This window comes from Colius striatus, chromosome 1 (genome assembly GCF_028858725.1).
Source record: "Colius striatus isolate bColStr4 chromosome 1, bColStr4.1.hap1, whole genome shotgun sequence".
NCBI lineage: Eukaryota > Metazoa > Chordata > Aves > Coliiformes > Coliidae > Colius > Colius striatus.
Window position 1 is genome coordinate 204012527 of NC_084759.1, and position 12250 is coordinate 204024776.

A 12250-nucleotide genomic window follows, 5' to 3' on the forward strand; every position below is an offset into this window, starting at 1 on the left:
AGGCCTCTTCTCCTCCTGCCACATCCCCCACTGGGTGCTACTGGGGGTTTGCATTTAGCATTTTACACCCTAAAGGTGGTTGCACCTTATTTTGATGAAATGACTCTCATCTCTGCAGGGTCAGGTGCTATGAGTACTGCAGGTTAAAACCTCATCTCCAACAGCAACACAGCTGCTGAGCCTAGACAGGAGTCCCAAGGGTGGTACTTACACAGGTTCTGGCTTCCTTCAGAGTTATGGTGGGCCAATGATTTTGCTCCTGGTCTTTACAGATGACCTGGGAAGACAGAAGAAAAGCAGCTCTCCAGTTGTTGATCTAGGTTGGTAGGACAGTTGGTCAGCGACACAACAGATTGCTCCAAGCCAGGAGACATCCCAACTAAAGCTCTGATCCACTTTTTTGGCCATGAGGCAAGCCTGGGAGCCCTTCCCTCAGCCTTTTATATGTGAAAAGGGTTTTCAGAGGTCACCTCCCAAACCAGGCTTAGGATTTGCAGTAGAGGGTAAGGCAAAAATCGGCTTGGGCAGGGGGAAGACTCATTCCAGTGGGCCACGATGCAGTCCTGCCCTACAGAAGACAAGCATCTAAACCCCAAAATCCCATTCCCTCCTTCCTAGCACTGGGCTCTTTAGCTATCCTGGCTTGCAGTTTGAGACCCCTTGCTCTCCCAAACCATTTTCTGCCAGTATCATTCACACGCGGTGCTTTGCCCTCTCAGTAAGTCCAAGTCCACCCCAAGGCAGCTTCTGCTCTATATAATTCTTCCCTCTCTCTTCCCAAATTTCACCCCTTCCTTGTTCATCACTCAGACCATCACCCCCTTCACCTCCACCCTCCATGTCTCTTCACTGGAAAGCTGCAGGAGGAAGGGGTTGGACTAGATGACCTTTAAAGGTCCCTTCCAACCCAAACCGTTCCACGCTTCTATCACCTAGAACTATTTTGCTGCCCTGTGTTTTCCTCAGGCAGACCTCTCTGGCACAAACCCACACAGGGCTGCAGACTAAATATTAACAGAGAGCACTAGGAAGTGCCCAACTTCCCACAGGCAGCCTTACCTCGTTTAGGAGGGGAGCGCTGGGGTGCTGGGGGCCAGGACTCGCCGTCTGCTCGCCTGGGGCTGGGGCTGATGGCTGTGCACTGGCAGGGCTCTGCTCAGCACTCGGGCGTTTGGTTGACACAGATCCAACCTCGTGGCTTCTCTGGTCTGGCTCCCCAATATACATCAAAAAAAGAAGCAGAGAGACACTGATACAGTACAGAAGATATGAGCTGGCACAGCTCTGTTTCAGCTCTGCCCCTGCCTTGAAGCTCATTGTGTCAAAGCTTGGAGAGGCTTTGGGTTACAGAACCACAGAACCTTAAGGGTTGGAAGGGACCTGGAAAGCTCATCCAGTGCAACCTCCCTGCCAGAGCAGCACCACCTAGAGCAGGGCACACAGGAACTCATCCAGCTGGGGTTGGGATGGCTGCAGAGAAGGAGACTCCACAGCCCATCTGGGCAGCCCCTGCCAGGGCTCCCTCACCTCAACAGGGAACAAGTTTTGCCTTGTGTTTCTTTGGAACCTCTTCTGTTCCAGCTTGTCCCCATTGCCCCTTGTCCTGTCATTGGCCATCCCTGAGAGCAGTCTGGCTCCAGCCTCCTCACACCCACCCTTGATGGATTTGTAACATGAATGAGGTCACCCCTCAGGCTCCTCTTCTCCAAGCTGCAGAGCCCCAGCTCCCTCAGCCTTTCATCACAACGGAGATGCTCCACTCTCTTCATCATCTTGGTGGCCCTGCACTGAACTCTCTCCAGCAGCTCCCTGTCCTTCTGCAACTGAGAGGCTCAGAACTGGACACAACATTCCAGATGTGGTTACTTCTTTTTTTTTCCACTTAAAATGAACTTTGACATGGACAGAAACATTATTCCTGATTGAATTTTCTGCTGCTGGAACTCATCAGGCTCTTCTGGAGAGGGGAACCCCAAGGCTGTGATGGCTGTGTGTTGGTAGCTGGGTAATCACAGCAAAAAGTATTGCTGGGTCTATGAGATGGCTCTCCTTTCACTTTGTCTGGGGTGAATTCATCTGTAACAGAGGTAGACTCTCATCCACCATCCTACCCAGGATCTCCCAGAGTATGGAGCTCATTGTGCAACCCTACTGTTAGGAGGGGATGAAATGCCATCACTTCTGTTGACTGAATCCCCACCAGCTATGGGAGAAGCCCAGGGTGACACAGTGCCTGCTACTACAGGAGCCAGCCTGGGGTGTTCTGCCTGCCTGCAACTCCAGAAAGACACATGCCCCATGTCTGCCAACCCCAGGCAGGTGTCTCAGATACCTGAGATCATCTCAGATAATTTTGTGAAGGTCTGCAGCATCTTATAGTTTCTTACACAATGGGAGTAGTGCAGGGAGCATAGCAACCTCCTGCCTCCCTAAATCCTTCTGAAGAAATGAATCTCCACCCCTGGGTTCCTAATTGATCCTTAAATGGGGACAAAGAGAATCAAAATGGCACATCCCATTCATAGGCTGTTTGCTTTTGGGGCTCCTGCCTCTTCCACAGGAAGAAAATGAGTGATATGTGTCTCCCAGACACATTCTGAGAGCTCCAGGAGAGAATTAACTTCATCTAACATTCTCTCACCTATTTATTAAACACAAAGTATGTTCAGACCTCTTCATTCTCAGTGCTTGAGGTCAAATCTGAATGAACGACATTTCACACACCATTCTTTAATGGAGAACAGTCCTGTGAAGCAGGAGGGGAAACAAACACCCTTCATCAAGATACCCACTTCACCTCCTCGTGCCTGCTAGCACACTCAGAACATGGCTTGGGTGAAGCCAGTGAAGATGGCCTTGCATTAAGACCTTGGCCCATCTAGTGATGCTGACAGTTGGAATGCTGAGGAGGGTAGAGATGTTTTTTTGAGTAGCTCCTGTGTTGCAGGTAGCTTGAAACTGGGTCAACAACATTCCCCAGAGGAAGGTAATAAAGGGCTTTAGTGTCATCACAGCTTTTAGTCAGAGCTAAACATGAGCTGAACCCACAATCCCACCTAAGTCTGGAAGGCTCCATGGAGCCCTGCCAGTCCCACAGGGTGATTACTTCCCCTGTAAGCACTACCAGACAAAATGCCAACGAGGAGCCTTAACTCTGCTCTCCAGGACTTGTGAAGTAACTTGTGAACTAACAGGACTCTGTAAAGCTCCACAGGTCCAGAGAAAACATAGATTTAGGTTATATATTAGGAAGAAGTTTTTCCCTGTGAGGGTGGTGAGGCCCTGGTACAGGTTGCCCAGAGAAGTTGTGGCTGCCCCATCCCAGTGTTCAGGAGCAGGCTTGGAGCAACGTGGTCTGGTGGAAGATGTCCAAGCCCATGGCAGGGAGGTTAGACTAGATCATCTTTAAGGTCCCTTCCAACACTAACCATTCTACAAATCTATATTAATGGTGTCCAGCAAGATCCTAAACACCAGGTGGCCACTCATAATGGGCACTCATAACGCTGCTTGGACAGAAGTCATCAGCCAAACCCCCTGCAGCAATGACAACCATCCCCCCTAACTGCTTAGACTCTTCAGAGGTTGTAGACTCAGAGCTTAGCCACAAAATCTAAAGCTTATTTTCAGTGCATGCTCAGGGAGCCTCCACTAAGCTGTCAAGCACACTGAGGTTCTTCTACAGTCAGCATTTGGGGTGCTGTCACCACTGTCAGCCTCCACCTCCACACCCATCACTGCTGCTGCCTCCCTTCTACAGTCACTGAAGATCGAGTCATTGCAGTCAATGGTGCTTCAGGCATAGTTTAGTCCATCCAAAAGACACTGTCCGTGCTCTGCCAGTTGATTTATGCTTTGAACTTCACTAACTGCACTGACTCGATCTCCACCAATGCCAACAGGGTCCTGAGCACTCAGTTGTCATGGAGACAACTACACTGGGAAGCCCTAAAATGAGACAAGGTGCTGACACCCCATAATGACAGGAGGTGTTCAGGGTAGCCAAAAGGAAAAGAGCACAAAAGAGCCTCCCAGCATGAGAAACCAAGGTTCTTATCTCTGGTACCTGCTGCAGTGGTGGCTGCCTCTGAGACCTTGTGGGTGCTGCTGGGTGGTGAAGACAGAGATGCTTTACTAGTGGTGTGGGACACGGATCCATCAAAAGGGCTAACAGAGGTGTCGATGCTTCTAGGTCTGGTGGAAGAGGCCAGAGGCCAGGCTGGAGAACTGGAAGAAGCATGAGGCTGCTTGGTGGAAGAAGAGACAGCATGGTCCTTGGTCTCAGTGGGAAGGCTGCTCCTGGGGACGCTGCTGCTCGCAATGGTGGTGGTAGTCAGCTGGTCTGAAGGCTGCCTTCTCTGAGCTTCCACACTGGTAGGAGATGCAACAGCAGTCCCTGGATGTCCTGGGGTGGCTGAAGGGCTGCTCACATGGTGGAGGATGGGACTCGCAGGGGTGATGGCTGCCGAGGTCCCTGAGCTGGCCATGGGGCCGGTCTGCTGGGCAGTGCTGGGGATGGCAGCAGTGCTGGCTGCTGGTGCTCTGGAGCCCGTTGAAGAACTGACCTGCTGAGACGGTTTGGATGGTGTCACGGGGGCAGGTGGTGGGTTTCCAGGGTTGCTTGAGGTGGTGACCATTTGAACCGTGGTGGGTGACACCGCAGGAGGGGATGTTGGGTTTTCTGGCTTGTTTGTAGGGCTGGTCCCCGGGGCAGTGGTGGGTGACACTGCAGGGGTGGGTGACGGGTTTGCTGGTGCTCCCGTAGAGCCGATCCTTTGCTCTGTGGTAGGTGACACTGTAGAGGCAGGTGGCTGGTTTCCTGGATTGCTTGTCGGGGTGGTCTCTTGTGTCTTGCTGATGTCTCCAGCAGTGGCCTCCTGCCGATTTTCTTCTGGGACTGCAGGAGCTGGGCTTGCAGCATCCTGAGAGCTGACACCTGGGGAGAAGAAAAACCACCAAGAGAAACTTTGAATTAAGGAAACTACCTTTGGTTTCCACCCTGAACAGGAACTTGTAGAAAACAAAGAATCTCAGAATGGTTGGGGCTGGAAGAGACCTCCAGAGCTGCTCCAGCCCAAGCCCCTGCTAAAGCAGGTTTCCCTCGATCAGGGGGCACAAGAACATGTCCAGGTGGGTTTGGAAACCTCTCGAGAAGGAGCCTCCACACCCTCCCTGGGCAACCTGGGCCAGGGCTCCCTCACAGTAAAGTTGTTTTTCCTTATGTTTGAGTGGAACTTTTTGTGTTCCAGCTTCTTTCATAAGCTTATGAATATATGCTGACCAGAAACCACAATCATTCACACACAACTTGTCTGATGCTCAGACCAAATGTGACATTCTGGTGTCCGGCAGAGAGCAGAGCAGAGGAGGAGGAGGAGGAGGAAGCCTGAGTAACCTCCAGAGCAAATGTAGTCAAACTAACTAGATTTCAAAGGGTGAGCAAGGAGGGCAAGACCTGCTGGTTCCCAGAAGGCTATCTCTCAGAAAGGAGGTGGACCAGCTCCCATGCAAAGCACTGCGAGTAGATAAAGAAGACCTGGCCCTTGTAAGGGGCAGTCAAGGGATGCACCAGGTGCTGTTTGTCCAACCTTGTTATGAAAGTCTCCCATATCCCTCAAGTGGTGAGGAGCCTCAGATAAATCAAGGTGATGTTTCTGACCATTCTGAAAGTTCCAGCTCAAGCTTTGTTTCTGGAATTGCTCACATTCCAACTTGGGTGGTTTTTTCCCTTTTAAATTGAGATGGTTATCATAAAAACATCATAAAATAGGCACCCTTGCTGAAATCCACAGAGTCAAACCATCGAGGGTGGTGAGGCCCTGGCACAGGTGGTTGCCCCATCCCTGGCAGTGTTCAAGGGCAGGTTGGATGGGTCTTGGAGCAACCAGCTCTGGTGGAAGGTGTACCTGCTTTGATGGCATGGGGAGTTGGACTAGATAGTCTTCCAAAGTCCCTTCCAACCCAACTTCACCCTCTCATTCTATGAAACTGTGTTACAGACTGAAATTCCCAGTTGGGTGGTCTGTAGAAGCAATTGCTTTTCTGCTTGCACTGAAGGAATGGGTCACCACTGCACAGAGGTTATAAGTAAATACAGAAGTCATTGACTTGGAGCTGCACTATTTTAAGCTCAGTTCAACTGCCCATTGCCAATGCCATCACCATTCACAGCCACACACTTGTTTAAGCTGATTATTTTACTCTTCTGAAAAGCCTGATAAAGTCACGTAAAAATGTTGGACGTCAAATGTTCACTTTCAAAGGAAACCTTAAGGAAAAAATTCAATCAGGGAGAAATTTAGGAGAAGGAGAAGAAGACAGGAAAATGAAAGGCTCCATCTACACCTACCACACAAATCTTTACTGCCACCTCCTTGAACCAGGAAATTCCCATGTGTTTTTTCCATGGTCTTTACCCTGCACATCACCAAGAAATGCTACTTTTATCATGGCTTATTTGCTATTGAGGAAATCCATGAAGTATCTAGCAACGGGACAAGGGGTGATGGGGTGCAGCTGGAACAGAAAAAGTTCCATTTAAACATAAGAACAAATTGTTTGAGTGTTTCAGTGAGGGAGCCCTGGCCCAGGCTGCCCAGGGAGGGTGTGGAGGCTCCTTCCTTGGAGGGCTTGAAGATCCACCTGGACACGTTCCTGTGTGACCTGATCTAGGTGCTTCTGCAGGGTGATTGGACTAGATGATCTCTAAAGGTCCCTTCCAACCCCTACCATTCTATGAATCTGTGATTCCATTTCACTGAGAGTGGACATTACCTAAAGTGGGGAAACAGCTCGGTCTGAAAGCTAAGAGGGTTGACCACTGCTCAGTTATCTCACCTTATCATACACAAAGGGATCTGCAGTTGGTTTTTAAAGAATACTTTAAATTCTCAAACTATGAAGCTGTTTCTTGGTGTGGGATGCTGCTGAAGGACAGCTTGCCTGACAAAAGACAGCTCTCTGGCAGCAGAGAGCTCTGCAACAGCCCACGATGCTAAAACACAATTTGTTCACTACTAGAATGGTGCGAAAACTTGGGTCTGTTTTTCTGTTTGCAATCATTGCAGGAGCTCCATCAATTGCCACATAATTTCCCCCTCATTGTACGTGGTAGCCACCAGCTCTGGACTCTTGCTCAAATTCACTCTAGGAAAGGTTTGACCAAGTCTTCACCTTTAGGGAGCTGTGGGCTGCAAGGAGCCACTTCATCCATGGATCTGTCTGGAGTCAAGACAACAACCTGACTTTGGAGGGGAGTGGTTCTTCCACTTGATGACACTGCACAAGAAGGCTGTCTTTGTGCCCTCTTTTTTATATGTAAGTTCCAAAACAGGAGTCACACATCCAAGGATTGATTTCTAGCCATATCCCAGTTCTGCTCTCCAGAGCTCTCTGCTTCATCTCTCCACGTTGCACACTGGCACAGTATTTCCTCCTACAGGATCTGCTTGTGAACACTGGTTGTACTTCAGCAATCTGATCATAGAAATACAGAGTCATAGAATTGTTTTGATTGGAAAAGACCTTTAAGCTCGTCAAATCCAACCCCTCCCCTGACACTGCCAACCCATCATTAACCCCCGGCCCTCAGCACCTCAGCTCCACGGCTTTGGGATCCCTCCAGGGATGGGCACTCCCCCAGCTCCCTGGGCAGCCTGGCACAGGGGCTGACAACTCTCTCAGGGAAAAAGTTCTGCCTCAGCTCCAATGTAAACCTCCTTTGGGGAAACTTGAGGTTATTTCCTCTTGTCGTATCACTTGATGAAAGCTTGAGCCTCTGAGATTCATATCGCTGCAGACACCTAACTGCACCGCATCAGTGGTAGGGAGCATGGAGGTATGTTTGAGGCAAGGCCTGGGGAGGGGGATTTGGGATGAGGAGGCTGCAACACTACATCTGAAAAGATATTGTGGAGATAAGTCATATTTCCTGTAGACTGACCACTGTCTGCAGGAGAAGAAGAGGTAAGGACCAAAATCCTAGTCACAGCCACCTGGCAGAAGAAAACCATGTGCAAGATAGAAGAGGGAGTTTGTATCCAGTTATCCACAAAATAAGTCTGTCCCATACATAGCACTGTAAGAGTTTGATGGGAGTTTTGACAGCAGGAGAGGTTAAAACAAAAAACTTTCTAAAGGTAGAATCAACACAAAAGAGATGTAAATAAAGAAAGGGTTGGAAGGAAGGTGGAGGAAATGCCCCACTGCTCTCACTTCCTTTTCATGCCCCTGATCCATCCCAGAGTGGCAGGAAGCAAACATGGACTGAAGGAGAGGTAGAAGAGACAATTCAATTCAACTTGGTCCAAAAGAGAAAGGGGCAGGTCCATGCTTTGGCTCTGGCCCAGCCCTGGTAGCCAGCCAGGACCCTGTGAGCCAAGAAACTGGTCTCCTTGCCTCAGCACATCCCCATCTTACCCCAAAGAGCTGTGGGGATGGTTTTACTACTTCTAGCAAAAAATGAGGGAGAAAGCCCAAAGAAAGGAGTTACTTTGCTGATAGAGAAATCTGGTGGGACCCTCCAGGTTTGCCCTGGCTGAGGTGGGAGATGGGTCTGTTTCAAAGGACACAGGGTGACACAGAGCCCCAGTAAGCGACTGGGAAAGCAACCAAGACTCAAGTTGATATCCACAAGGCTTACTAGTATTTTATCTTTCTATATCTCTTCATCCACTCTCAGTTGCCCTCTTCTGCTAAGGTCGAGAGATGTTAAAAGATCAGTTTATTCTTCCTGATTAAGCTAGTACAAGAGATTTAAGTAGACTTGAAGTAATTTGAGAAGCCAGCACATCCTTGCTTGGGAATGGTGAGCCATCTTGCAGGGGGATGGATGGATGGATGGATGGATGGATGGATGGATGCATTCAGTGAGTGCTGACCATGTGGGCAGGTAGGATATTATCCATCCTATGACATGGGCCTGGCTGAGGTCAGGTGATGCTAAGTGCCACAGAAGAAGAATTCTCTCTTCTTTGGTGAGTATTGACCTTCATGCCTTTGGTAAGCAACAGAAATGATCTATGAGACTGAAAACCCTGTACCACAACATTCCCTCCTTACAAGCATGCTCCTGCTGTATTGGACTGGATGGGACCACTGAGAAGCAATTTGCAAAAGATCTCCCATCCTAAACTTAATCTGAAGGAGACATTGCTTTAATACTTTCATTCTTAACTTAGATGAGCTGATACCAAACTTTCCCTTTCCTCCTTTCTTCTTCCACAGCTTGCTTGTCTCAAAGCAGACTGTCTTGAAGAGTTACTGTTGCTGGCTAAAATACAATGGCTGTGGTGAACAGCAGCCACAGAGATGGCCATGGGAATCACAGAATCATTTTGGTTGGAAAAGACCTTTAATATCATGAAGTCCAAGCCCTCTCATCACACTGCCGAGCCCATCACTAACCCATGGCCCTCAGCACCTCAGCTCCATGGCTTTGGGATCCCTCCAGGGCTGGGCACTCCCCCACCTCCCTGGGCAGCCTGGCACAGGGGCTGACAACTCTCTCAGGGAAACAGTTCTGCCTCAGCTCCAATCTAAACCTCCTTTGGGGAAACTTGAGCCTGTTTCCTCTTGTCCTGTCACTCGTTACCTGGGAGCATAGATTGACCCCCAGATCACTGCAGCCTCCTGTTAGGGAGTGTCAGAGAATACTTCTGTCTCCCCTCAGCCTCCTCTGCCCCAGACTCAACATCCCCATTCCCTCAGCCCCTCCTCACAGCACTTGTGCTCCAGCCCCTTCCCCAGCTCTGCTTTCTGGCAGTTTTAAATCTTTCTGCACTTTTATTGCCCTGGTCTTAGTATTGTTTGTCCAGCAACTGTCTCACTGCAGCACTGGGGGAGAAAAAATGGGTTTTATTCAGATTGGGGAAAAACCAAGTTTGTTGTTTGGTGTTTTGCAGGTCCCTGACTTATGCACACTCACTGCTCTCACTTTCAGAAGCGTAGTAGAAGCTGAATACCAAAGCAGCAGCAAACACAAAATGAGCAGTGAGAGTGCCTCAAGCCCAGAGTCACCATTTTCCTTCCCCATGTCTCTTCCAAACACTAGAGAAGTACCTTTTATCTCTTTCTCCCTATCTGGTCACCTGTGCCAAGTATCGGCGGTGGGCCTGGGGATAAGAGCTGGTGATGAGCCCCTGTTTGCCTGGGCTGGGAGCCAGCGTTGCCTGATGATTGTCTTCAACAGAAGAAATTAAAGAGATTGGATTGAAGGGGGACAAAATCTCTGCAACCACAGACTGGTGGTAATAACAGCCAGACAGGACAGGATTACATTGGGTGCCCCTTCAGCATGAAAATCAATCACAAAAGATGTAGTGGGTCCTTTTGCAGGATACAAATGACCCTTTCACACCATGAGCCCCAGAGATAAAGCATGTAATGCATGCTATGAGAGACAAGGAGGATGGAGGAGAGGTCCTCTAAGCCATCACTCCCCTGACCAGGAGGAGATCCTTTCCAAAAGAAAGTTCACTTGAATTTCAGCCAGAGTCCCTCTCTCTGTTTTCCAGAAGGCAGGAAAAAAACCCACCTAACTTTCACCTTCCTGGCTGGACTTTGGCAGGGCAAAGCCACTTACTTGATTTCACTTTTTTGGACTGTTATCAGATCCTCATTTTAAGGAAAACAGAGGTAATATAGCAGCTACTGGTGTGATTTGACAGCACGGGTTGCTGTGAGTTTAATGCTTTGGTCTGCACCTCGGCTCGCACACGTATGGCTCTGAAAACCCCAAATCTCTGCAGTTCCATGCTGGGTGTGGGGTAGAGCTGTGGGAGCAGAGTGCAATCCCTCCAGGCACACATCCCTGCTCCTGGCAGCCAAACAGCCTGGAGGAAATGAATCCACTGCACAAACATGATTTCATTTCCGGATGTGTGTGTCCCATGGCTGGGCCTGTGATGGGGACAACCCCACAGGAGACAGAGCCTTCCCTTCTTGTTTGCTATCAAGGGCTTGCTCAGCTTGTTAGCTCTGCAGAGGGAGCTGGCAGTGCTGGGGGGCAGCAGCTCCCCATGAGCAGCAGCCTGGGCTGGGGGGCAAGAAGCCAATGGCATGCTGGGGGCATCCAGCAGAGTGTGGGCAGCAGGGGGAGGGAGGTTGTGCTGCCCCTGTGCTCTGCCCCATGTGCTGAGGCCTCATGTGCAGGGCTGTGGCCAGTGCTGGGCTGCCCAGCTGCAGAGAGCCAGGGAAGGGCTGCAGAGAGGCCAGTGCAGGGCTGCTGAGATGCTGAGGGGCTGCAAGATGTGTATGAGGAGGAAAGGCTGCAGCCCTGGGGAACAGAAGCCTGAGCTCAGGGGGATCTCGGTAACACAAGTATTTAAAAGGTGAGTGTCAGGAAGATGGGGCAGCATTTTTACCCATTGTCTCAAGTGACAGGACAAGGGGTAATGGACAAAAACTGGAACACAAAAAGTTCCACTTAAATAGAAGGAAAAAACTTCATTGTGAGGGGAGGGAGCCCTGGCCCAGGCTGCCCAGGGAGGGCCTGGAGGCTCCTTCTCGGGAGGGTTCCAAACCCCCATGGACACGTTCCTGTGCCTCCTGATCGAGGGGCACCTGCTTTAGCAGGGGGGTTGGACTAGATGATCTCTTCCAACCCTTACCATTCTGTGATTCTGTGATTCATTCCCCCCACAAGAGCAATATTTAGGAGGCTGGAAGTGCTGCTGTAGGTCTCTACTGCTGCAGACACTCCTGGATGGGGTTGGTGGGCGAGTGCTCTGGATAGGAGCTGCTGCGGTGCAAAAAGCCACCCAAAATGTAGGAGGAAAGTTGTGTTGGTTTGTGTCAATGCAGCTCATTGCACTGTGGGTTGAGTGCCAGAGTTCTCAGCCTCTGTGCATCACCACCAACCACGCCGTGAAGGGACGCTCTGGTTGTAACGTCACTGCAGTAGATGTGTGGCACTCTGCAGGCTGGGGAAGATGCTTGGAGGGGAATGGATTGTCTGGAAAGACTTAAGAGCTCGAGAGGACACGCACACCAGCACAAAAGGCAAAGCAAAAGGACACATCCTGTTCCTCCTCCATCAGCCCACCCCAAAGCCACCACCCTGCCATGCAGCTCCTCTGATTAACCCCCTGCCCAACAGCTTCCCGCTTCCTATTTTGGTAAAGCCTCCCCCTCCCCTGCGCCCCCACATCCACCTTCTTGAAACAGCTCAGATTGGCTGAAAATCTATTAATAGTGAGAAAAGGAAACCCAAAAGAATAAGTTAGGAAATGGTGGGTGCCACACCCCAGGC

General features: G+C 50.1%; 1 protein-coding gene across 4 annotated transcripts in view; it reads right to left on the reverse strand.

Annotated features, from left to right (window-relative positions):
- Positions 1–12250, reverse strand: part of PODXL (podocalyxin like) — a 50742-nt gene that overhangs the window by 13553 nt on the left and 24939 nt on the right. For all 4 annotated transcript variants that reach the window (XM_062020281.1, XM_062020280.1, XM_062020279.1 and 1 more), the window contains exons 2-4: positions 4067–4936; positions 1060–1208; positions 212–277 (exon numbers count right to left, since the gene is read on the reverse strand). In XM_062020281.1, the coding sequence (XP_061876265.1) occupies positions 212–277; positions 1060–1208; positions 4067–4936 (1085 nt within the window). The remainder of the gene's footprint in view (positions 1–211; positions 278–1059; positions 1209–4066; positions 4937–12250) is intronic.